A 27756-nucleotide genomic window follows, 5' to 3' on the forward strand; every position below is an offset into this window, starting at 1 on the left:
TGCACGACAGTAAACTCCTTTTCGACCCAGTTGCTAGGATACCGTCTCATGATCCCGCCTCTTTTTCCAGGAATAATGTTTTGATTCGTCCCCGTTTTGCTGCCGTCAAGGTGCAGCAGCTGCATTCAACAATGAAGTGAAAGTAAACCAATAACCGGACGTTTGGAGTGATATGTGATCAGGGGAGACATGGTTTTCTTTGAAATAAATAAATAATTATGTAATGCATCTAACTCAGAAGTCTTACACAAAGAGGGAAATGCTTGTAAGTTACTTCTCTTCGTTTTAATTGAGACGGCACTGCTAGCCCGATCAGGTTGAATTACGTTGGTGCTATCTAGAAGAACGAGAGCTAGCGAATAAAAGCTAACGATTAGATGTAGCCAGTCCGAGCTAAGTTAGCTAAAGATGACTTGTTTTTTCACCCTGCAATGTGTGTTCACACCAAGACAGTAAGCTATCAACTAAATCCCTCGGAAATAAATGATTGTGCTACTAATAGCCGAGTAGCTTACGTATTTTACCGTGTCAGAAGTATAATGGTGGTTTGGGGATAGTTAGCTAGCTCATTATAGCTCTGTGGAAGAAGCCAAGAACAGCTTTTCCTCGAGATGTGCTGACAGCCGAGGGTGTGCTTGTACCGACTGTCAGTAACCGAAACTGATAAAGTTGCCATAGGCAAGAGGCTGAATCGAAAGCTAAGACGAGAACTCGTCCCGGCGAGCTGCCCAGCACCTTGTTCTAGGAAAGTGGACCAAAGTCCAAAAACACCCTAGTAAGTGTTTTTACAGGCTGTCCCCACCACAGGTTTGAGGATAGCTTCCGTCCATAAACAGACGTAAACAAAGCTTTCTATTTGGCTCTGTGTGAAGTCCGGTGACATGTGACAACAAGGAGTCTGTATCTATGTACGAGTTTTTGACTCGTCAATGTGTTTCTTTCTCAAGCAGATATCGTTGATCCATCTTGTCTGACCTGTGAAAGATGGACGAGGTGATGGATTCTCAAGGAAGGTAAAGCAGTCAAGTTTTGTGTGCTCAAGCTTTTTGTTCAAAGCTGGACACATGCCTATGCCTTTTATTTCTGAATTACGGAATATATACATAGTTGTACTTGTTAACAAGGGTGCAAAGTGCACTCTGTAAATGGGGAGATTGCAACAGTTTGTTCACACACTTTGTAAAATCAGCCTGCTAACAAGGTTTTCCTTTGTTCTCTCACTGTCTGGCTTCAGTGTGACTTCCGAAGTCGAGCCACAGGATGACAAGAACGATGTTCCTAAAGCAAACTTAACCGATGGAAAAGATGAACTCTTCTGTGGAGCCGAGAAGCACGACACCACAAAAGACTGTGCGCTAATGGATAACACACAAGATGAAGCGGCGTCTCAGAAGTCGATGGACTGTGGGTCTGCAGGTGGGCTGGATGAATCTGCCCTCGCAGGCAGCCAAAGTGATACGGCTCAAACACACTGTTCTAATGGGCAGAAATCTAAGAGGTCCAGTTCACCTGGCCCTCACCCTGTTAAAACAACCTGTGTTGCTGCACACTCTCCAAATCCAATACTCGTCCTCCCTCTCAGCAATAGTCCCAGGAAGGGTGTGAGTGCGCCCAGTGATGTGGAGATGCTGAGTCCGGAGAGCCCCATCTCTAAAACCATGCTCGTAAACAACTCTGCAGACGAGGATCATGATGGTAGTGGTTGCGCAGAGGACTCTGGCTTTGCAAAGGCTCAGGTGATGGAACCTCAGCAGTTTGTCAAAGACTCTGATTCTGGATGTTTGGCCAAAGACAGAGTTCATCTGGTAACCATGGGAACTGAGGATGCTGAGATAGCAGAGTGCAGTGGCTCATCGGACATGAGCCAGGACTTAATTGGAAGCAAGTCAGGTGCACTTTTCGAAAGGTACTTGTGACTTCTCTGTACCATTTCTTGTGTTTTATGACCTTTCCTGTGAAGTGTCCTTGCTCCTCTATTCTCACAGTATCCTTCAGTAGTATTGTCCTATACTGACCTGTTCTGATTTTGTTCTGTGCAGCGTGTCATTCGCATTGCATAACATGGACAGAGGATGGCTGGGGACACCCATAGATGAGCTGAACAGAATGCCCCAATGTGCCCCCCCTTTGTCTCACCTGAAAGTAGTGCCTAACCACACTGTCACAGTCAGGGTGAGTCAACAGCCACTTGTTCTGTGTGTGTTCTTTGTTTATGATATGTTGTGAAGAATACTGCTGTCATAGAAATGATGTGCATGTGGACTTGTGTGGTGGGTCTACACTTGGTCTTTTAAAATGTAAAGAAGGCTGTTCAGATATGGACAGTGGGAATGAGGAAAAGGGAGACAGTTCTGGGCAGAGTGGAGCCATCCTCCATGATCCCCTCAGGGCCTCTTGTCAGTAAAGCTCCTATCAGACTGCATCCTCCACTTCTAGTCCCCCAGGAACACTGTCAGTGCTGCCACCGAGCTAGATTCTGCCCATCACCCCGTAAATCACAAGAATACTGGATTTTTAATTACTGTTATAAGAAAATCACATCTCTACATTAAAATCAGGACAGCTTTAGTTGTTGTTTAGTCAGCCAGTGATATGTGACTTTTAGTAAAAAAACAAGTGTCAAACCTTGTATGCCCATTATCTCCAAGTGACTGACTTGTCTATCATGTCATGTCCTCAGTTTCAGATAGTTTTAAAAATGTTAAGTTGTTGCAGAGATAGCTCCTTTCTCTTTGGTGAACAAAGAGAAAGGAGCTATCTCAGTCCTCGCTTCTGTACACACAACAGTAACCTATAAAGACATTTCATTTTCCCTGCCACTTTATTTCCCTGCTACAGACAGATCTCCTCAGAGAGGGAGAGGTCCCTGTCCCGTACCCCACCAAGTTTAAAGATGCGTGGGATGATGTGTCCGTGAAGATGCCCTGCTCTGAGAAGAATCTGTTTCCTATGGAGACTGAGGTACACTAGTGCATCACAGCTTTGCATGTTTTTTAGTTGCTGTGGGAACTATGTGGTAAAAGCAGTCTGTCTTTCTGTTGTGTCCTGTAGGATGGAGGTGGCGTCCAAAGTCGGTGGGAGCTGATCCACACTGCCTTGCAGGGAGGGTTCAAGAGTTCTCTGGATGTTAGGGTAAGCCAAATGATACCAGGCTGATACTGAGTATACTGAGTCATTGCGAAGACAGATAAATCTTTAAACAGCTTTGTACATGTGAAATGACCTGCATCTGGAATTTTAGAGTTTTTTTTGTCCGCACGTCTACATCAGAGCCTCTTAAAAGGACTAATCGTCTTCTCCCTTTTTTTATTGTTTCGAAAGGAAGCCATAAAATTGTGCATTACATCTATCATCTCTTAGGAGTGGGAAAGAAAGACAGTTGCTCGGCCTCAGCAGCTCAAACCTCTGTTCTGCCACTCCCTACTCTCCATGATCACTTACATAGTGCTTCAGTAGCTGAACCCACCATCAACTTTATAGACAAGTGACCGCAGAGAAATTGATGCTGGCTGGAAAACACGAACATGTCTGAGCAGTCATATGTCATCATTTTGGCAAAATGCTTTGTATTCACTAGTGTTGTTGCGATATCAATACAATACCTTCAAAACATTGTTTGCATACAAGTTTAGATTTTTATTAAGAGATAAATAGAACACAGCTTGTGTCCTGTGTGTTGAGCACAACAGCATGTAAGTTGATTTACTCTTGACTATAGTCAGAAGAGTGGGAGGATGTGGGCTTATGTGGGCACTGCAGCATTGCATGTCAACTTGCTGTTGGATTAAAAGCGCAGCTTGTAGAAGTGTATCAATACTGTGGAAAAGGAATATTCAAACAGTTTCAAATATTCAGAATTGGTATGTTTCAATATTTCAGTATTTTTGACAACACCAGTATCCACACAAAAGTGGGAGACTCTTGTTTCAGAGACATCCACCCTGTAAACATTTTGGAACATTTCTTGGTGGCAGGGCACCCTGGTATTGACGGAAGGTGACAAGAACAAGGACAATGTCTTCTCAAATTTACCTTTCAAATGTGGGTATTGTAATAGAATTTGAATGTTGGCTCCTTTGACCAGCCAGCCTTTGATACTGGAGAAGTTCTGCTCTCTGTACATTTCTTCAAAATAAAAAACATATTCCAGAAACAACCACATGGTGGCAGAATTTGCAACAAATGTTGCTTGTGACATCATGTATTCAAAGTAGACTTGTAATCTGTGTTCCTCAATATTTCTATGCATACAGTTTTATATGTTTAAAATAGTTTTCTATGAATAAATGACTCCAAATTCTCCTTTTCAGGATGCAATATTGAGATACAACACAGCCCATGCAAAGAAATGGGACTTCACTGCCCTGAACCTTCTTTGCACAGAGGTAAGCTTTCCAAACCATGACTGCTACCTGATTAGCATTGGCTGATATTAAAGGTAAAGCAGGAAGATTAAAACAGTTTGCCTCAAGCCTAACCATACCATAATAACAAAACATGTCTCAGGTATGCTTCTTTGATCATGAAGCATACGACATTAGAATTCAATGTGTTGGGCGGGAAACCTCATTTATAGAAACACTTAAACACTTACATGAAACATGCTTAAATGTTTTTTTCTGATTTCTTAATTGGCAACATAACAGGCTTTCCTATTTATAATTATAGAGAATTGAAATACAAGTACCTCATTAGTGAAATGCAGCCAGTCGTGTGTATCAGCACCTGTAAACTTTGCGTCATAGATGCTGCCAGTGTTTGTTTAACTCAACATGATTTATTATGTCTTTAAAATTTACCTTAATGAAGAATGAAGCTGATACTAAACTCGAGTAGTTATCGCAGAGGGAGCCTGCTTTTCTCTGTTTGGCTGCGGGCCCATCAGTGTGACTCGTCCCCTCCCCGTACCTGGGAGTCTCACGGGAGCAAATAGGCATCATACAGTTAGGACAGATGAGCACAGAGCATGGCGGCAGCATCTGTCGCAGGTGAACCAGGGGAATGTCTTTCTCTTTTTTCTGTCTCCTTCCTCTTTTTCTTTTAACACTTCTCATCCTCTGTTCAGACAGTTAGGGACTGTAATTACGAACCTGTTGTTGGAGAAACTTCTTCCCATGTGGAATTAATGAATATTTACCTGTCTTTCATTGTTATGAGATTACTTATTAAAAATTGTCTTATTAATTAAGGATGTCCAAGTAAATCTATAAAAAAAATCTTTTTGCAGAATTCCTTTCTCAGATGTTTCAGATACTGTATTAGTAGTACTGCCTGTCTACTGGCAGTCTATTGACTTCTAAGTGAGGCTACGTGTAGGCCATACTACCGCCAAAAGTGGCCAAAAACATACAAGAAGTTTGATAGCAAACCGTTTCATCTAAAAGCCTAATTTGGTTCCCTACATTTAGTAAAGCATGTAGTCTATTGTCAAAGTCTCTCTGGGGGAGTTCATGTCTTAAATGGAGCCATTAGGAACAAGATCAGTATTCTAATGGAGCTTTCACAATTAAGTGGGAACATTTGATACCTGTTACAGTCCAGTCAGATTGATATTATTACCCGATGTTCGTCCGCTCTCGTCACTGATTACTCAGCTAAATTCAGCATTCCAAAGTGCTCTTTTCCCCCCATCTCTCTCTAAAATAATTTCTCAAAGTAAAGCAGAGAGCTTGGTAGATCAATAGCCGCCTGAGCCTTTTTATAGCTTAATCCAATTTAATTAAAAGGTCCCATTAAATCTGTAAGGATGCTGAGTAAAGCCAGCCAGAAACTCGCCCTTCCAGGAGACCATTGCGTCAGCAGCTCCATTCAATGTCCTGAGCGCAGTATTTCCGCCGATTTTAAAATGTCTTTCTTGGTAAAGCATTCTGCAAAGGAGAGGGCTGCCTGCAGGAGAAGGGCGATTCAAGGTTTGAACATTAAAAGTGAATGAGCTATTGTATATAAATTATAATAAATGCAATAATGAGTGAAAGTGATACATACAACACTGGTTGTGTCTGCTTGCTGTCAGTTACATTTCTATCAGTTGATGGATGCAGGATGAGGAAGCATTCAGAGCGTCACGTGGCAACACATGGAGCAGGAATGATTAACAGCTGCCATTCCACAGCAGACATGCACCATCTTAAGAGATTTATCTTTCACACAAGGACTAATGCAGTGAAGAGTCACATAGAATTGTTCAGCCATTCTTCTTTGGCAAACCCATTGATCAGAAATCAACAGAATTATTTTTACTGCTTCTCTGCTCATATCCTTTTTTGTGTTAATTTTGCTCCCCTTTATGCTGTAGTTTGAATGCTGACTGTTGTACTCCTCGGCCAACACCACCTAATTAAATCTGTAGCAAAATTCGTGCAGCACTGGGGTGATTGTCAAGAGGCACATTGCCCCTGGGCCAGTGATTGACACTCCGCTTCACGTGTAATAGCCATGGGGGGGAAAAACAGTTATCCAAATTAGGGCTTGTCTGTAAATTGTCTTAGAGTTTCTCCCCTGCCAAATGAAACTGTCACGGTGTCACTTTCGGATGAATGTCTGAGGGCTGAGCAGGAAACCAGTCCAAGAGTGAGTACAGCTGATGTTCCGATAGTACATGAACACTCAGCAGCATGGCTACAACCAGTGGTGGGAGGAATTATTTAGATTCTTTACTTGAGTAAAAGTACGAATACAACGCAATGAAAATACTCCACTACAAGTCCTGCATTCAAAAACTTGCTTGAGCAAAAGTATTTTAAGTATTATCAAAAAAATATATTCAGGTATTCATTGTGCAGTAAAATGTACCCTGTCAATGTTTTGCTGTTACATATTGTGTTTTTGGATCAATGATACTGCTGCATTAATGTTACTGCTGCATTAATGTTACTGCTGCATTAAGGTTGAGCTGTGAATTGTATTTTATATATATATTATAAACAATTTAAGTGAAAAACAAGAAAAAAAAGTCTCATAACAAGCATAATATAATAGAGTTGTTTTAATATACAATGCGTATTAATAATGTTTTTATTTTGTATTGTGCTATATTGAGTGAGACTGGCCTTTAAGGGATGGGTGAAATTGCACTGTTGTATAGGAAAGGGTGCCATTGCAGAACGTATTGTTGCACAATAGTCATCTTATCATGGGTATCTTTTTTTCATCATCTAAGGAAGCCAAATGGTAATTGACAATAAAATTTGATAATCATCCAGTCCTGCTTTAAAGTAGTGTAGTGGAATATAGGTACAAAATATTTTCTTCTGAGATGTAGCGGGGTAGAATTATAAAGTTGCTTGAAATAGAAATACTTAAGTAAAGTACAAGTACCTCAAATCTGTAATTGAGTACTGTGCTTAAATACCTCTCCTCAGTGGCAACAAGACACACTCTCCCTCTCACGTGTGTTCTTTGTCGTTTGTTTTGTTTCTATCTCTCTCACACAGCTATTCTAAAAATGACTGAAATGCCAGAGTTTGACACTAAATGCGTTGAAAAACTTCTTTAGAGGACCTCTAAATAAAAATATGAGATGAAGACTTGAGCTGCCAGGAAATGAAAATAACTTGTAAAGACCAGAATGGATGGTAGATCAGAGTGTAATCCATCATTAGCCTATGCAGCAGTAAATCTGGACTGTCCTGCCGGAGCTCACTTTGTCATATGTATTGATGTGAAAGGTATAGTTTGAGTGTGTGTAGCCTAACCTGTGTGTAACCCTTGTGGCTGGCTGCTGTAGCTGTGGAAGGGCTGGGATATCATCTTTCCACCCTCGTCCTGCCGCATCACCAACTACCATCTATTAGTCCCACAGGAGCGCTTTATGATGCCTGCCAGCTCATTACTTCTGACAGCATTTAGTCAGACCTGCTCTGCGGCCATATAAATGCCCCCCGGCCAAATCACCAACCAAAGACTTCCTGTTGAAAATCAAGCCACCCTGCCACTCTCCCCACAATTGGTCATTTGCATTTGCTCCGGAAGGTCCATTTAATCAGCGTGAGCTCCCTTGCTCACCTTGATAGAATAAGGCAGGTGATTGATGACAGTGACATTCGAAGCCAATACGCTCATAAGTGATTGCGTTGTAAATCTAGGTCTATGATGGAATAACTGGGTGTTTATTTTAGAGGGAATTGCAGATGGATGCTGAGGTAAGCTACAGGCTGAAGTATGGATGCCTCGGCCGTGGCAGGCTCGCTCACAGATTGATGGTAGTTTCTTCTGAAACTGTGTAGTGAGTAGCTCTGCAGCATTTCTATTTCTTCTTTCACTGCTGAAGTGTTGGAATTATAGATATCTGAGGAGTGAGAGTTCACCTTAAAACAACAATAAACGTGAACCTAAACGTTACCTTCACTGACACTGCGTTTCCTTTTAAGATATGAGAGACCTGAGACTGATCCCGAAGATATTGGTTACTGGTACTGGGTTATGACCTCAGACAAACTGTCAAAACGTTATTATATCATTTAAACTGTTCATCAAGTTGTTGGCTGCTCCTCATATGTTTCAATGCCATTCTCCCTCTGTCTCAACAAGACAATACTAAACCCTGAAAGTTACTGCTGCAATTATTGGAAAGGGAAATGCACGTTGAGCTCTCAGGTTTCATTGGTTTCATACAATTCATTTCATGATTGCAGAAATAGAGGTAATGTGGGGATAATCTCTTCTTCACTAATACTTTTACGTGTGGGGAAAAAGGTCCCACTGAACCAACCTGTTTTCCAGAAATTTTAGGAACGAAAACTGAGTAACTAACAAGAAATCCAAAGTTTAAATGTACTAAAGGTCCGTCACCGTCTCACCCTCCCCTATGGTGGCTGCTAAATTTGCAAAAAAGAAACAAACAAACATAAAAAACCCTCTCTAAAGCCAGTGTAGGATTTGTCCGTTCTTGGCTACTGTCGAAAGATGGCGGTGCCACATGGCTGACCTCATACTCTATGAAGATACAGAGGGCTCATTCTACGATGAAGAAAACACAATTCTTAGTTTCTGATGATTATCGATAATGACAAAGCAGGTGAAAATGAATACTGTTTTTCATTTCTGCCAATAGATCCTCCTAAATCCTACACAATGGACCCTTAATAAAACCAATGTTTGGTTGGTTGTTTGTCTCACTTTGATTATCAGTATGTTCACAAGAGAAAGAAGGAACTACCAGTGGAACAGTGAGACGTAAAATGTCAGAAACAGAATTTTCAAAATAACAAAAACAAACATTGTACGTCTTTTGTTGAGACTTCAATGTTGGATGTATCTTATACTACTCAGTGGTGTTACAACCCAGTATGTCACTTCAGATCTAATCAGTCACTCTGACTGCTGGCTCTGAGTAACTGCCTGCCTAACTAGGCAGTCAGCTCCACAGAGAGGTCCCATTTAACAATACTTCTGCTTCAATGTCTCTTTTTTTCCACTCTCTTTTCTCTCCAGGGTCTTGAGCTTTGCGAGGCACAACACCTGTTTGAGGTCGTACTACCAGCTATGGTCAGCCTTGCACTCACTGCTCCTCGCCTCTGCACGATGGTAAGGGCAGTTAACTGTTTTTGAATATGTACACAATGTATGTTTAGGAGTTGTGTGAGGAGTTTGAAAGGTGAGCTGGTGCAGTACAGGATTTTTCTGGTTTAAAAAAATCAATCAGAAATCCAAGACTATCATTGCAACTGACCGATCGTGTGGATGTTATGTCATAGCTCTGCGACCTGTGTTCTTATCATTCCTGTAACATCAAAATGAATATTGCTTGAGGTCCATCATTTCATAATTACAAAAAGCAACGACGTTTGCATCTGTAGCCAGCTGAATGAGTTAATAACAGGACATTTACCACCTATACCTATAATACAGCGATATCAGATTGTGCATTATGGTATGTAGGAGGAAGGATCTAAGCGTGTGCAGTCAGCAGGAAGAAGAGGCAAAGGGTTAGATGGTGGAAGTTATACAAGATCAGCTCATGACTTACAACTGCTACATAATGAATGCCCCTTTTGGGTCCATATCAAGAAGTGGTTCATTAGAAAAGAGGGCTGAGAGAGGGAGAGGTCTGTCTCATGTCCAGTCATCCATCTGATGTGTTATGCTTATGAAATTTAAGATTCGGTCTTCTTCCTTGGATTTCCACTCTAGCATTTCCTCCTCTGAGCAATACATTTTGAGAGCAGAGTTTGATATATCGCCCCCGTTATCTCAGAGGCTCTCGCTTTAATTCACGGTAAATGGGGCTGATCCATGTCACAGATCTTTTAAATGTCATACCCATCTGTCTTCATATTCAGCCCCTGTCATCAATTATAGCGATGTAAGAATTCTAAGTTTGGTATTTTTGTAATTCAGTTGTCAATTTCACTTTAATTTAATAAAGATAATTCGGTTCCCACTCTGGGCAGGATAGGAAAATCCCTCCAGTTGTTACTGGAAACAGAAATCAGGAGCGGCACGTCACGGATGCTCAGGTTTAACTAAAGAAGGGGATTTCTGCTCCATTTTTCACCTCACAATCATTTGTAGCAGTTGGATAATGAAGCTTTCTGACTCTCCGCTTTGTTTTTGCAGTATTAAGCGTCAAGGCTAATGTTTATGTGTGTGTGTTATTAGAGTCGGCATTGATCTGCTAACTGGGCAGCCTTGGGAGGCTCTTTAGCCCTAATCAGTGAAGATAGATGGGCCCCGTGTGTCTGACTGAGCGAACCTGGGGGAGAGCAAGAAAACCAGGACCTTAATTACTACCACCCATTTACCTAATGGAACTCTCCTCATCTCTTCTGCTTGCTAGATTGCTAAACTAATTATCTACCCCCACTCACCATCAGATCTACAGTACTGCACCCATGTAACCATGTGTGTTTCTCTCTTTACTCTACCTTTACTCTGTTCTCTTTTTGATTCCGATTTCACTAACTTTTTCTTACTCTCTTCCTGTGTGTAGCCAATTCCCCTACTGAAGTCAAGGATAAACCACTCCCTGACTATGTCTCAGGAGCAAATAGCCTGTCTTCTGGCCAACGCCTTCTTCTGCACATTCCCCCGACGCAACTCCCGCAAGTCGGAGTACTGCAATTATCCTGAGATCAACTTCTACAGGTAATTGTGCACCATCCCTTGCAGGAAAACAGGAGAGACACAAAACAATGAATGGTAGCTCACTGGAGTACTTGAGTGAGCTGAAGTTGTTGGTATTTTATTTGCAAAATTGCCCCTCGAGTCTTTCAAAGAGTCTCTTTGGAGGCCATTACTTTAAGCAGTAGACTTAGTAGATCTTAGACTCTCATATTGATCCTAAGTCAGCCTCTTTTGGTCAGAAGAAGTGTACTATGCTGTCAGACAGGAGCATGATTGGGTTTCATTGGCATCATTATACTTTTTTCTGGTCCTTAATGATTGTGGAACATCCCAAGGCTTTATTGGCATTATAATAATAACAGAGTCATGTTCTCATGAGTGTTTTCAGAAGTGTCATTTGATTGAGTAAACTCTGTTTTAGTGTTCAAACCATTCAGAGGAAAATTAACTGATTTCCATAAGGGGGCACTACAGCCTTGGAAACCCCTAATACATGACTTCTGTGTTTTTACTCAGCTATTACTAATTAGGGGACAGTAAGTTCACACAGAGTAATATTGAAGTTGTGTCACCTTACAGACCTGAGGGTGGGACTGTGGGCAGAGAAACTCCTCGAGCTCTCTGTTTCTGTGATGTGTTTTTGTGTGGGAGGGAGGTCCAGAGTAGGAGTGTTAAATTGGTGTTGTCTGTTTCTACCTACTCAGAACCAGTGGCCTGTTAAGAAAGCCTGGGGTGGCTAATTGAAACAAATTGTCTTGATGGACTGTTTTAAAGTGCACATCTGTCCATTTGTGTCATCCTCATGATCTGGAGGTGTCACCATATTTGGAACAGAGGGAAGCGATGCATGAATGCAATCAGTCTTTACACGATGGCTGTTGGAGCCTCTGCTGTACTATTATTACATGCAGACGGCAAAAAAAATGTTTACAGGTCCTTAAAACGTTTTAAATATTTGCTGTAGAAGTATAGTATATAAATAATATTAAATCAAAGAGGTTCATTTATTTGTCTTTGAATTTCTTTTTGTCAAAATGAGTAAAGCACACAAGATGTGTGAAGGTCTGCATTTCTGATATTACAAGTCTTTAAACCTACCACTGAATCTGATCCTTTTTTTCCCTTTATACTTGCACTTATCTGTTGGCAAACATAGATAAACCTAACACCAATAACCATATTCCTACATCAAACCTACCTCTGCATAGGACCACATTTATACTACTTTCCTTTGTACTTACCCCCAATACCTGAGTGAGAACAAGATGATTTTTCCAAAAATCTGTCTTAAATTGATTTAAAATGTTTAAACTCAAGCTTCCTGTAGAAACTGGCAGGTTAGGTTGTTATCGCTGTTTGTGTGGAATCTGCCTTCTTTAATAAGGTCCAGCTTATTCTCTTTTGGAGAAAGACTTACTTGCTGTTTTGTGTCTTTTTTTGTAATCTTTGCTCAAGACATTTGATATCCTGACTTTAAGCAGACGTCTAACTGAATCTGGTGAAATTGTTTTGGACGCTGTCTTCGTGTATTTTTGTTACAGCTAATTGCGGTTCCAAAGATGCATGTGTGAGGTGGGGTGGGTTACACAGTTATGAGATTTTGTAACCAGCTTTATTGCTGTATTTATAGACTGCAGGCACCTGAGTACACACCGGACATAGTCCAGATATCACCTCAACTCAATTTCCCTGTAGTTCTCCTCGTTAAGGTTGTGTGTATGAACCTCTGGTGGTGTGCCTGACATTCTGGAGATGTCAGTTTGGTAATACCGTATTGTGATAGTGCTCACACTGTTTGTGGGGCATAAAGGGTAGGTTTAGTACCATATAATTTTGATATTCCCTGCAATCTGCATGGGCCCTAGCTGCTATCCAGAGTCTAATTAGCCATCTGCTCTCCCTGGGGGGTCGAGCAGTATTATTTTATGAATCTCAGGGATGGCCATTGTATCTAAACCACAATCTCACAATCAGTCATCTTTGCGGTTGCATGATATCTCCGTCCACATCAAATGTTAGTGGCAGGCAAAGTAAAGAGGCCTCTCTAATAATGTAAGCATTGATTCCAGTCGCAGGGGCTGGCTGTTTCAGACCAATGCTTGCACTTGGTCGCAGGCACTCAGGCCTGCCGTCACTATCAGCATTTCTGCCGGCAGCGAAATCCAGGAAAGAGCAAGAGGGGGAGAAAAAAAAACCTTGGTGTCTCTGAGAAGATGAGACAAGACAACCAGTGCAGTCTAAAATGGGCCCTGGATCGTTACTGGCCCTCCCTTTCCCCCTGTAATTGAGGGAGTGTCCGTCACTTTGCTTATCGTCTACAGTAGCGCTCTGTCTTGGAGAAGCAGAGCAGCTAGCAATCTGCTGATTGCTGTTTTGGCAGAACTGTCAAGGTTTGTCCTCCGTTAAGTGATGGATAGATTCGAGGGGGCGGAGAGAAGGCAGACTTATCTCTTTAGCTTTTGTTTTCCTCTGTTTGCGAGGAAACGACATAGGAAACCTGTTTAACAGTGTAGTTAACAATGAAAGCTCGTTATTGAGAAATAAAGCCTCTGTTTTTGTTTGTTAACTCAGTGACAGCGAGATGGCTGACCTTGTTTGCACGGAAGCAGTGTAATTGGTAATGGTAAAATTGACAGAAACTATCTACTGCTGCACTTTATACAGTGTAGCAAGTAAGGTCAGAATGTATAAGAACCAAATGATGAAAATTTCTGCAATATATTTTGTGGCTATACTGGAAATCTCACTCTCATCCACTTCTACAGTCTCATAGTCAGGATATCCTCCAGGGTACATTATGCCAAATTGACACTGACTAAGGGGATTGGGTGGGGGGTTCACAGAGCATGAGTAAGGGACTGTAAGGAATGAGAACAGTGGAGGGAAATGCATACTACATGTAGGAATTACCTTATATTTTTTTTTCCTCACTGAAAGCCCTTCAGTACCTTTTTCATTTGATTTGCCCCCTCTGTTTTGATTACTTTTCTCGTCTGGGCAGAAAGCAGCGGGAGGGAAAGATGAATGTTGAAGTCTGATTAGTCATCAGCTTAGGTCGCTTTTAATGAAGGAAGAGTACCAGTATGGGGTGATTTAAGCTCTCACTCTCTCTCTCTCTCTTTCTCCTCTCCCTCCTCTCTCCATCCACCCTAGTTTTTATGGTAACTGAGGAACTGAAACACTGCCTCGGGCGGTGCCATTGTATGAAGGATGGAGGTAGAAGGGAGAGACATCATGCCAGTTTAAAAGCTTGACCTCACTCATGACAAGTCGTCGCATGGTTGTGCAGCGAGCTATAGATAATGACTCGGAGTGAAACATTACATGTCTCTCATCTGCTAAAACACACAATAAAAATCCTATTTTGAGTAAAATGACGGAGACTGTGTTATGATCTCAAATTCTCATGTGCTTTCTGTTTCAGGTTATTTGAAGGTTCTTCATCGAGAAAAATTGAGAAGTTGAAAACTCTGCTGTGCTACTTCAGGAGAGTTACACAGATCAGTAAGCATTTAAAATATCCTGCATGATGTTGCAGCAACTGTTTGTATTGCTCCTCATGTTTTTCAGTTATTGAACATTTTTTGATTCTTCTTTTTTTCAAGGGCCCAAGGGTCTTGTTACATTCACAAGACAAATATTGAACAATCCTCCGAACTGGGAAAGGTATTACTGTCTATTCAACTATTTCATGAGTTTAATGATTTGATCACTGCAAAATATGTGTGTATATTGGCGGATATATCGATATCGGAATCTTTGACTCTCTAATGTCTGTATCGTGCCAAAAACTACGTTTCAGTGGCAGTCTACTTTTCAACTTGAGGTTGAGGTGGCAGTTTAAATTCCATCATGGCCAAAGTCTTAATGCCAAATCAACATGGGGGATTTCTTCTTCATAGCAGGGAGAGGAAGTCCTTCAGTGTCCCAGATAAAGCTCAGCCTTGAATCACATATGCCTTCATCCAACCTTGCAAAGTCTAAATAATGTCTAAATAATGTCTGATGGCAAAATTTTGATTGTGCAGAACATATCTCAGGAAAATGAAGAAGTTGATACGGTTGCTCTAAAAAAATGACTAGAAAGGTTTCTGATTTGTATTAACTCATTTCATTCAAACATTTCTAGAGCATTGGATCCGTTCACACGAGCTATTTCTTTCAAAGGCATAGATTTTCATTAGTGTATGCACAAGTTGCAGCTTCAACCCTTTAAAAATGAAATATATTATGCCTGTACAGTTAATTACCCGTTGGTAAAATAATAACTTCAAGTTCTGCTATTTTTTTGTGTAGTTCCCAGACTCAGCTGACACGCCTACATATCACGTGTGAGGGGACAATTGAGGACGATGGATACGGGATGCTGCAGGTAGGAATTCCTTTACAGCTTTGCATCTAATGCCAGCGCCCCTCAATCATTGGAAAATGAGTCCTTTTTGTAACAGTGGCATCACAAACATAAATGTGTTGTGTCAGATTTGATGTAGCATACATGTTTTGTTCTGGTTGCTGCGGTCGATCCAAAAGACATGACTTCTTTTTAGCTTCAGAAGTCAAAGAGACTCTACTGGTCGTCTTGAGTATCTGTCCACCACCTGCAGAAAATCTAAATCAGGTGTATATTTTTCTGCATATCTGTGAAGGTTATTGACTCTATGTCTGCATTGATTCACCCCATCTCCTCACCCCGCTTGGTGTTCCAGGATGGCTGTTGCATTTTTTACCAAGGCTTGACAGCTGACGTATACACTTGAGTAGTTCAGCGAAGCAAAGGGTGGAGGAGAGGACCCTGGGGTGGGGGATGAGGGAGGAAGAGGCGCATGGAGGAAAGGATGATGAGGGTGAGCCATCAAGCCCAGTGGGCCAGGAGTCCTGCAAGAGGATTGATGGCAACCTCAGTGGGCTGGGCACTGGTTGAGCTTCGATAGGGCAGAGTGGGCTGTCATTCTGTCAGGAGGTGAGATTGGGGAGTGAGGGGGGTGAGGTTAGGGGTGAACCAGTGAAGGAGGTAGAGGAGTTGAGCGACTGTTTAGACAACATGCACACATGCACATACAAACACACTCACTGTCACACAGATTGACGTAGCTGTGGGCCACTGAGCAGAACCTTCATCCCTGACAGGCTGTTTAAATAACAGCATTGTTATTGAATGGGCTGTCCTCTTTTATATGCGACAAAAACAAGGAGTGGGCTTATGTGGCATGAAGCTCCAGTATCAAAAAATGTCCTACATTGAAACAGAAGTCCCAGAAATAGCCACAAACAGTAGAAACAACTATAATTCTATGGCGACCTCATCAATACCAGTATATCAGTGTATATATACTTCAGCATACTCTGAACTGACACTGATAAACTACAGCTAGTTTACAGCCGGGTGGCCAACAGCGATCAGTTCCCGCCTCTGGTTGGTCCTCTATATTTATCTGTTTTGTTTCCCCCATTGTTGGACGAACGCATGACACATATTGAGGGTGACTGAAACCAAGCCAATGGACTTATCCCTTATTTAAAAATGGAGGTCTACACACATTCAGGCAGGTTTTGTGTCACCATTAATTGTAGATTTTACTGCTATTTGAACTATCTCTTTGGTTTTCTAGTGCATTGTTTCGCTACAGTTTCCTGATTTGATTATTTACAAGCAGGAAGCAGTGCAGTGCCCCTCAGACATTTGTCTGTATTAAATGACCACAGTGGGTGACAGATAATAAGGAGACACTAATAGAGTCATTTGTTCAAATCATGGGAGCGACAGTAGCTAAATCTCACAGTTCTTCTCAACTGCACTGAATGGACAGGGCAAAGGGCGCTATAATAACATCGCTGAATCCATCAATTGTTTTCGATGGTGAATGTATGGTCCAGCTAATCACTCTGTAGCTTGGGTCCCTGTCCATTTTAACAGTTCAAGGATGTTAGAGAGTGACGATGAAAGCGGTTGAGCGTAGACCATAAACTCAACGTGCCATTTTGGTTTACTCCTCTATTTGTTTTCTTTCATTTCATTAGGTGGACTTTGCAAACAGGTTCGTAGGTGGGGGAGTAACGGGACACGGACTGGTCCAGGAAGAGATCAGGTTCTTGATCAACCCTGAGCTCATCGTCTCTCGCCTCTTCACTGAGTCTTTGGAATACAATGAATGCCTCATCATCACAGGTATGTAGTCGCACACACACACACAGATAATTTTCTGCCTTTAAATTCTGCTCTGTATGGCGTTAATTAATGAACCTCTTGAATGCTTTTGGTTTTCACTTGGTTCAGTCCAGAGCTCCATGTTTGGGTATGTACGGGTCTTTCATTTGACTAAAGCTGTTAATTTCTCCCTTGCAGTTTCCCTGTCTTTGTTTCACCTGTTGATTAAAAAATCGATTAAATAATATAAATGTATTATACACTAAGGTAAAATTGTGGCTTAAGATTTACAGTCTATTTATAACACAAAACATGTATTAGACTAACTTTTTAAAAAAAAAGGACTAATATGAATATACCAAGGTATATCAAGAATTAAAAATCACTGAACAGTTCAATCAAGGAATATAAAATAAAAGACCTTTTACAAATCCTTGGTTGGTCTAAGTGTGTTGAGTTATGGATGTCACAGAGGATGGCCAATTAGCACACTGTTACCAGAAGACCAGACATGCAGCAGGTTGTATAGTAAAGTAAACAATAACACAAGTGTGGGATGAGTTCACAGAACCGAAGGGGAAGGGTGTGCTCCAATTATGCCGATACTGCAGTGCTCAGCCTCCGCTCGAGAGCTTAAATGATCCGGCCCTTGTGCATCTGGAGTATCAAGCCGCTTTCTCAGTGAATGGGCTCTTTTGACGTCGTATCTGGTCACTAATTCTGTTTTTGATTTCATGGGCAGAATCTCATTGGTGACCTAAGGAACGCCTCTTGCTTTTCCAAATATGATATAGTTTGTGTGACTTCATCAGACTGTGACCTCTAGCACACACTGGGGCTGTTTGCAGCTGTGTATGAAACAGATGAGATGTAGAAAATCGTGTGGTCCCGTTCAATAGTGAGGTTAAAATGGAGATAGAGCATCAGCAGTGTTTCAGGTATTGGACTGTCGCGGCAGAGTCTGAAGGCTGTTTATCCATGTTTCAACCCTCATCTTATGTTAATGAGCTACTGGCAGTGAATACGCGCAAGAATGAAATTACTGTACGAGTGGCAGAAAAGATTTTCCTTGGCAGAGTCTCACTCTTAGAGACTGGACAGTGACCCGGGGGCAGATCCAGAGCACACATATCCTACCTGTCTTGAGAGCGCTACAGGATCCCCCAGGAGGTGCTGGAGGATCTGGTTAGGGTTGAAAGACGTCTGGACTACCTTGCCTGTACCACTGCCACTGCATTAGGAACTCAAATAAGCATCAGATATTAGATGGATGGATGATTAATTACAATTCTTGACAATTTGTTTCTGTTCTTGGCTGTAAAGTTCCCTTAAAACGCTTATTGGAGGGAAAAAAGTAATGGCAATGGTACAGTAGTAGTAATGACTCTTAAGGCATCTTCGTGGAGTCTCACACATGAACATTTACACACACACACACACACACACACACACACACACACACACACACACTGATGTCCTCATACAGACACTAGATATTAGGACAGGTTATTTATAGGATTCCACCCAGTTAAGACACTGTGACATGGTGCTTATTAGCCCACAATGTGCAGGGAATGTAGCCATTGTAGAGCAGACAGACAGTGTGCAGTTGCTGCAATGATATATTTCATTGCTGTTGTTGTTGTATGCCAATTAGCATCGTGTCGATCAATAGTAACAGAAAACCAATGTGATTTGGTCATATAAGACCAGAGAGTTGGGGGAAAGGGTGAACAAGGTTTAATCCTCATACTCATTCTGCATATACCTATAATTACAAACAGGAAGTAAATACTAATGCAATCAGCAGTACCATGTGGTGTATTGGACTATTCCTTGTTATTTTGTTGGCTTTGCTGTTTCTCCTATAAAAACCACACACATCTGAGTATCCTTTCACCTTTATAGTATTACACTTAACATAGACTAATCTTGTGTTGTTTTCGTCTCCTGAGTTATTTTCTCTCGTTCATTGAGCCCTGTGTGTTTATTGGGCTCCATTCATTTTTTTTTTTTTTTTTTTTTTTTTTCTCCGTTCCTCCATCCAGTCCGAAGGTAAATCCATTGCATTGATTCACTCGGGACAGCCCAGTTATCCTTCATTTCTCTCCAGCAGAATTGCTCTATTTTTCAACCTCCAACTCACTCTGCTTCGGTCAACCTGTCAGAGTGTTCTGCCCTCTCGCTCGCCTCCCTCCTCCTCTTTTGGCCATCCTGATTTTTCCCTGCTGGGCGGCTGTACCTCGCCCACCACTGGTCAAAGTAAGGGCAAGCACAGATTAAAATCATTGATGGATATAATACTGTTAGCCTATGTGTAATTACTGCCAAAAAATGTGAAATAACAACATTAATGTAGAACTCTGCTTGATTTAATTCACTCGCATACATACATAGTGCACACGGTGTCACTATATTGCATATAGTTTAATGTCATTGCCCCTCATTTTCTTTCGAAATGGCCTTGACTGATGAATTAGTCAACTGATTTATGTCCACATCTTATTTATTTTATTGCCACTTTATCTTGTAAGCTTGGCAAAACAATTTTTTTAACATCAACTTGTCCTGGTTGGTGCCAGTATTTATTGGGGCATTAAAATGAGCCTTCAGATTTGCCTTTGATGATACAAGAGGCTGCATCATTATCCGGTTTGATGAATCCATCCGTTTGACATGAGGGCATGTATTATAACTTAGCTGTGTGTACAGAAACTTAAATATAAATGCTGCTCCCAAATGTCTGCAGTTGATTGATTCTGTTGGTGGAGTTCTTTGAGCGTGTGCCCAACAAGAGAGACGTGGACGAACAAAATAAGAAGAGCGATTGCATGGTCTGTTGGGTGCCCTCGACACCCTCTATTTGTTATACAGTACAGGGCTTGTTGCTTACAGGCTGGTTATAACAGCAGAGCAGAGAAAAGGAAGAGCCAACGATGTTGGAGCCCCTGACAACTCTGGTAATCCCACCAAACAAACCAACACAACCAGTTCTGTTCAACTGATGTTAAAATTGGGAGTGGTGGGGAAAAAAACATTTATTAGATGCAGCCGGATTCTCTCTTGAAAAATGGCCACCTCGATGTAGAAAAGTAAATTATCAGAAATTGGAAAACCCAATTTTCAACAGCTGTAACAATTATGAAAAACCGCATCGCATTGTAACCCTCCGATTCCCACCACTTGTTGAAATGGACTTCTGTCTCATTCAGTACCTTCCTGCTGAGCAAACCAAGCATTGTCTGTCTTGTACGGCGCCGTCTTGTCTTCTTTGAAACTCCCATCTCTTCCAAGTCACCTTCAGTGGTTAGTCACCGCCCCCCTCCCTGCCTCCCATCACTCTGCCTCCCTCCCTCTGTCCCTCCTCCTCCTCTCCACTTAACTTTATTACATTTGGACAGAAAGGAATTTATAGCCCAACTAAGGTCATCGCTACACTAATGGAATGGGCCAGTTACGCCATAGACTCATTAAAACCTTGCAGAATATTCCTTGCACGCATGCAGTGGTTTCCTCTTTAAGTCTAGATTCTCGCTCTACTGTCTCTTCGTTGTTCTCCTCCGTCTTTATTTTTTTGCCTTTAGACATTTCCTAACATGGCTCTTCCTGTACATTTGGAACTTATGCGTCACATCAGTTTTTGTCCATAGGCGATTTCGGAATCGGAAGTCAGAGGGCCAGGATGTAATCTAGTGATGGAAGCCTGTACGCCAGGAGGCTGTCATGGGCGGTTTCCTGGATAAATAGGATCAAGGTGAAGGAGGAGGAGGTGGAGGAGGACAGCTCTGTTGATGGAGACGGTGATATGGGCAGCCTGTTGTTTGACGTTAGGAGTCGCTAGTGCTGTAGAAAGTACTCCATTTGACCGGCTGGACTTGCGATTGCGCACTATGGCTGCAAAGAGCTGTTCCCTGTGCTCCCTTTGCCAGGGTTTTTATGAAACATAATTCTCATTTGCCCAGTTGTACTGTCATTGTCGGGGGTTATGTCCTGGCTGCAGTTCAGACCATTAGCATGAGTCATACTTGGGCACAAAAAAAAAACATCAATCACGCTTGGACTTTTAGTTTTGCGGCTGCAGTGTCGGGAGATGGTACATGCTTGAAATCAAGTGAATTTGAAGCGTAAAAGCAGTTGACTTATTACTGCAAGAAATACTTTCAGAAAAGGACACTTGCCATTGCTTTTATGATGTTTTTGATATTCTCTGGTTGTTGTGAGCTAATCTCCACAACTCTCTCACTCTCCAAGTAAATACAGGGGAACCTCAAAGGCTATGTTAATCACATGTTCATTGAAGTAACTTCCTCGTACCTTATGCATAATGTATGGAGGCTTTAATGGGCATCATTTTCAGAATTGAGCGCAGCTGTATTTGTAATGACGAATGATGAAATTTTTCTCACCCCGCGCACATAACGGCACACATAATGGAAAGGCTCATGTCTTGGTGGAAGTGTGTTACCCTGTCAGCTATTTAATGATATGGTGACGTTTTCTGTTTCATGCAAGCATTTTCATTTCTTTAATGTGGCCAAGGTTAGTTTCTTCTGTTCTAACCATTTCTTCCCATTACGGCTGAAAGCTTTTCATTTCAAAGCCCAAAGCGGATTACTTATTAAATCAATGGCTTTTATTTATGACAATCCAATACAAGCTGATGCTGTGTACTCACATGGGGAGCACAGAAAGCACTAAATTTGATTTAAGAAATAAGGCGCTGAAACAGATTTAGACGCACTGTGTGCTCTGACTGCTGAATACTGAGTGATGCCACTTTTTTCTTGACTTTATTTCTTGTTCTTTAGGCACCGAACAGTACAGTAAATACAGTGGCTATGCTGAGAGTTACAAATGGAAGGAAATGCACAAGGATGAGACGCCCAGGTAACGCTTCCTCACATAGAGTGCTATGAAATACTGGGGGACAAAACAAGTTTTGATATTTTTAAACCAGAAATATTTTATCCAGTCATAAAGGGTTGTTGGAAAGATGTGAGAATCTTTCTACATTCTTCCCCCAATGCTATCATTGTTTTTCTTTCATTTCCAGGGATGACTGGCAGAGACGATGCACAGAGATTGTGGCCATTGATGCTCTTAAATTCAGGCACTTCTTAGAGCAGTTTCTCCCTGAGAAGATGGTCAGAGAACTCAACAAGGTGAGAGAGAGTTGTCGCAGTCTGCATACATCTTTGTGAATGAGCAAAACAAAGCTCTGAAACACCAGTCTCCAATCTTGGTACTTTCCAAAATACATTGCTATCAGTAAGTGACCGATACGGATGAGGGATAATTTTATGCATTATGATGTTTGTGCCTAAACGCTCCGGCTGGTGACTTACCACAGTGTCAGGTACTGTCTGTAAAGATGTTAAAGCAACACAATGCAACTTCCTGGAGAATGGTAGTTAATAAAGGAGTCTTATCCCCAGACCATAAAGTACTGACGCTTTGGGTCGGCATCCAACCTGAGCAGTCCACCCAAAGTGTCATTTTTTGAAAATCTGAGGATGAGACTCAATTAACTATCTTACATTTTGTTGCTTTAATTAAAGGCTCGATGATCTGTAACACCATTTAATGTAGCTGAGGGTTACCGACCGCTTCTCTGACCGACTACAAAACACCTATAGTGGAACTGCCATTTACTACAGCTGTTTCTGTTGAGGAATAAGGCAAAACATTAAGCACCTGTGTGCACTTGGAAAGGCTTTTTGCATTTCTTAAAATTGCTTATGGTTCAACCTGAGGCTTGAACCTTGTTACTTGTGCTTTTTAACGTCCAGCCCACCTGAAACCTACTGAACTGGAAACAGCACTGTTGTATAGATTTTAATGACACTCAATTTTAATTACATTTTTAATTGAGATATATTGTGCAAAGTGATCATAGAATAATATTGACAAAGGCTCCTTCTCTGTCTTTGTCTTCCCCTCATTCCCTCCCTTCATGTATCCCAGGCATACTGTGGGTTCTTCCGAAGCAACACCAACAGCAAGCACCTCTCTGCATTAGCAACAGGCAACTGGGGTTGTGGAGCTTTTGGCGGGGACACACGGCTCAAAGGTAACATTGGTTGAAATACATACAGTAATCTAATTAAGGGGAAGGAAAAGACTGATTTTTTAAGTATGAAAAAAAATCTCTTTTTAATACACAAGAGCTGACATGACACCACTGATGAAGGTTAGCAGATACTTAATTTTACTTGCATTAAATCTTAACTCTGAATTCTCGGACAGGATTCTTCTGCATTACTTGTCCCGTCCATTGGAAGCTCCTCTTGATCCGGTCTCTCTTAAACCCCTCTGGTCAATTAGTAGCTCTCCCAGGGTGTCACTCACCTTTTCCTTCCCTCCCTTTATTGATCAGCTGACGCACATTTATGTTTTCCATTAAAAGGGCAATTGATTACAGGGAAGGGACATCATAAATCCAGGCTGACGCAGGTCTCTATGGGCTTACAGTGCATCACTCTTTATAAGTAGGAGCCCCTTTACTGTCCGCTCAAGTACACCACGCTGCAGATTTAGATCTGTTGTGTTTCTGGTCAGTGTCTGACACATGACCATTAACTTTAATTTTCTTCATACTTCTACTACTGTAAAGTGAAGGAGGTTTTGGAGGCTGTGCTAAAGCCCACATCTCCACATAAATGTCCTGCATTATAAATTAAATTCAGACTTGAGTAACATGGGTGTTTGTGCACAGTTTCATTTAGAAGTGAAGCTGTTAATTTCCTCTGCAGCATGCTATGAATAGATCCACTGGACCTGACAGAGTCCCCGAGGATGATATTAGCTTCCGGGGACCCCCGCCCATTAGCCCTGGAATTAGCATAGCTGGTATTTTTAGAAGGCAATAGCTGTATTTTACATTATAGTGCCGGAGCTGACTTAAGATGTGGTAGTTACATAAGACTAAGCTGTTATGTTGTTGTAACGATAACAGAGCTTTTGCAAATGATGGTTTTCTGTGTTTATTAATCTGGAATCAATACCCATGCTGTTAAATATTTAACAGTCTTTAGACCTTATTTGCGAGGGCCAAAAGATTGAGTGCTGTTGATGAGGCTAGGCTACCAGTGGTGGATTATTTACTCTTCCAGTACAAATTGCCCCTGTCACTTGTGTTCTTTTCTGCCCGAAGCCGTACCTTATCAAGCTTATTGACCAATTACTTAGTTTCCTCGGCTTATTTTCAGTGGGCAATTACACATTTATGATTTCTTCCTGACATTGAAGGATACTTATGATGCTAATATGGTGTAACATTGTTGCCTGAATTTCCCTTTAGCATTCTTCTTTCTTTTTCAGCGCTGATCCAGTTGATGGCTGCAGCAGAGGCTGGGAGAGACGTGGCGTACTTCACATTCGGAGACGCTCAGCTCATGAGAGATGTTCATGAAATACACACTTTCCTCACCGGGAGAAAAGTCACCGTCGGTAAGACTCAAAATAATTCAAGTATTTTTGTTGGACTGTCTGTCACGCTGTAGTCCCTCAGTTTTATCCTGTCTATGTTGAGCTCTTACAGTAAATTACATAACGAGCGGGAACGGTGATGACCGGCCACTGGCGGGACTGAGAGGCTCTCGAGGCTCGTAGCGCACATGGAGGTCGTCCTTGTTGGCGTCATTACAGGGACAGTGCACATAAATAACAGAATGCAGTCCCTCACTATGTTAAGTTATTCCACCTTATGGGCCATCTCCGTTCCTCAGCCCATCCGTTCAGCCTTAGCTGCAGAGTGGATTACTGCCTGAACTGACCCCAGCCTCTCCCCTCCCCCTCTTTTCATTTTTCCTCCGCTGACATTTATTGAAGCCTTTCAGAGAAATTCCCCTCTAGCTATCCATTTCCTAAAGTGGAGCTACAGAGAAAAAGCTCACGGCTTGTGTGCGTGTGTACGTGCGTGTGATTTATAAATGAGGCCGAGCACGTTTTCATTTTTCTTCGTTTTTCAGCCATGGTTTCTGTCTCTTTTGCCTGTTCTTTGACTCTCAACCTGTTTGTTCTTTTTGTCTATTCCTCTCCAATCCTGTTTCATCTCCATCCATATTTCTTCCTCCTCTTGACCCCTGCACCTTCCCCTCCCTCTCCTCACCGCCCTCCTTTACCCTCCCAGGGAGGCTGTACAGCCTTTTGAACCAGTACTCCAGTATGGTGTGCAAGAATTGCCGCACGACTCGACCTGACGTCAGTCTCTACAGCTTCATCTATGAGAAAGTCTCTTCCCAGACGACCGCCGACGCCCTGAAGTCTGCCAAGGATTCTGGGATGTCCCCTGTAACATCGGACTCTCATTAACTCTGGGAGAGCTGCAACTCAACTACCCTCCCCTCAGTCTCTACGTGTCAAAGACACTCCAGGTTCAGAAACCTCAATGTGCTCTCAACACTAGTGCTTACAATCACTTTTTCCTCCCTTCCTCCCACACACAAACACACAAACACACCAAACACACCCACACACACACACACACACACACACACACACACACACCCTTTAAGTTTGTGATCCCAACACACAAACTACCAAAACACGATTTTGCCTTTCTCGTTGGTGGTATTATAGGAGCCTTGTAGTATGTCACCAAATGTGGTGAAATGTTTCAGAGACTTATAGCAATAGTAAATCCTGGTTGCTGTTAGGCCTTTCTTTAGTCTAAATGTGGTGTGGAATTCTTCTGTTTTTACATACTAATTACAAATATGGCCAAATATTCATCATATGCATGGTTGTGGACACTTTTTTGTTCTTGATAATGCAGGACATGATAATCCTCCCTACTTATTGTGTCTTATATTGTGTTTGCTACTTATTTTGGATGAGTTGTCTTCTCTATTTACCATACCCAAGGCTGTGGTGAGGTTCCTGAATGCAGAGAGATGATGAGATGCCATACTGTAGTCTATGCATGGGTAACATTTATTTATCAGATATTCTACAAATATATGCTGCTCTTTTATATCCTCTAGGATGGCGATGCTCAACACATATTGTCCTTATTTTAATATCAAAACTATCAATAAAATGGTCACAGGTATGAGAGTCATCTCAGATGGAACAGATACAAAGAATTTATGGTCATTTTAATTTTCAGATCATCGATTCTATTCTGAGTAATTTAATCATTTTCAAATATATTCAGTGTTAAGCACATTAATGCTACTGTATACAAATAAAGGGGGCGCAGATAAAGAAAGAATTGCACGCAAAATATTATTTTTGTTAATGTTTTTACTCAACATTTACTTTGGGGATGTGGTTTTGATTTTTATTTTTTTCCGTATTTTTCTGATTGACAGTGTGGGTTCTATTTAATAATGGGGTCATGGATTGGTTGATGATTGTAAATGTATTGCATAGTACTGTACTTTAGGTTTTTTCTGTTGTACTCTTTTTATTATAATTTCTTAATTAAAGTATATCCTGTTAAAATGGTATTTCTCTGCTCAAATCAATATGGTTTACTGACTAATGATCAGTACAACACAGTCACAACCATTTGAGGACCAGCTATTTAAAAGGTTGTATCACATATTTTAAAATTTAAGATAATGTCAGGAAATCATTCTTCAGTAATCTCTATGCAATTCCTTACATCAGGGTAATTTAATTATTCATGGCTCATCTTGAAATAACAGATTGTATTTCAGACTCTGGGCTGCGTCAGAGAGAATTAATTTCTTCTTTATACGTACGTTTGTATCTGTGCCTCGGCACCGCAGATTTGTCTCCTGATTTCATGAAATCATACATTATTTAATCATTTGAAATGTGATTGATTTTTGTGATAGCGCGTGGACCAAGGGCTTTCAGACAAATTTGATTCTGCCTCCAAACATGCTTTATTAGATGAATTAGGACTCCTAAATAACCTCATGACGTGGACTTCCATAAATGGTGTGTAGGCTTGGCTATGGTAAGTGGATTACACATTATCTGCCTCTCTCCTGCTCTTTGCACTGAGCTCGGCATTGACCTGATGAGCTGCGGACCAAAGTCAGTTTGGTTTGGCACATCTGAATGTTGAAGGCTGCAGTTTAGCGACATGAACTTTATCCGTGGTTACTGGTGGATTCAAAGATGTATTTGTCGCTGAACATTGACAGAACGTGCCGGGCAAATCCTACAAATGAATCACCAAAGTCAACATGCTGGATGACACATTTCGACTGTAACTCACATTAAAATATTTTGTCAGCAGAAACAGGAGGTTAGAGAATTGTCACTTATTTAATTTCCACACATACACAAGAAATGTTTCAAACACTGAACAGCTGCTCCACTTTTGTCCTGTCTGCTGATGTGATTATTCTAAACAGGATGTAATTTAAGCCTGCAATGTTACCCAGCGGCGCAGGTCTTTTCATCGATGAACACTATTAATAAAACGCCAGAAAGCAACTGGTCTTCGCTCCATCTTTGTCAGGCGGTACAGTCACTACAACAAAATGGCATTTCAGTTCATAATTGCCTGACCCCTCGTTCTCCAGGTCAGCCGGAGAGCAGCGGCAAACGCAAATGCAAATAATGAA

General features: G+C 41.5%; 1 protein-coding gene across 3 annotated transcripts; it reads left to right on the plus strand.

The window, feature by feature from the left end:
* Positions 1 to 113: 113 nt before the first annotated feature.
* On the plus strand, positions 114 to 26684 carry parga (poly (ADP-ribose) glycohydrolase a). Of its 3 annotated transcripts, none has more exons than XM_084375668.1 (18): positions 114 to 265; positions 951 to 1013; positions 1235 to 1906; positions 2040 to 2172; positions 2839 to 2961; positions 3052 to 3132; positions 4311 to 4385; positions 9433 to 9525; positions 10931 to 11085; positions 14489 to 14568; positions 14670 to 14730; positions 15361 to 15436; positions 17083 to 17230; positions 22018 to 22096; positions 22263 to 22371; positions 23174 to 23279; positions 24530 to 24658; positions 25341 to 26684. In XM_084375668.1, the coding sequence occupies exons 2-18, from the start codon at positions 985 to 987 to the stop codon at positions 25520 to 25522; spliced, it is 2331 nt and encodes a 776-aa protein (XP_084231794.1). In that variant the 5' UTR covers positions 114 to 265; positions 951 to 984; the 3' UTR covers positions 25523 to 26684. The 3 variants fall into 3 exon arrangements, with proteins under 3 accessions (XP_084231794.1, XP_084231793.1, XP_084231795.1); XM_084375667.1 differs by having other exon boundaries at positions 948 to 1013; positions 25341 to 26683; XM_084375669.1 differs by lacking the exon at positions 114 to 265 and adding an exon at positions 757 to 775.
* Positions 26685 to 27756: the final 1072 nt, after the last annotated feature.

Source organism: Pagrus pagrus (assembly GCF_965226575.1).
Source record: "Pagrus pagrus genome assembly, chromosome: 15".
Lineage (NCBI taxonomy): Eukaryota > Metazoa > Chordata > Actinopteri > Spariformes > Sparidae > Pagrus > Pagrus pagrus.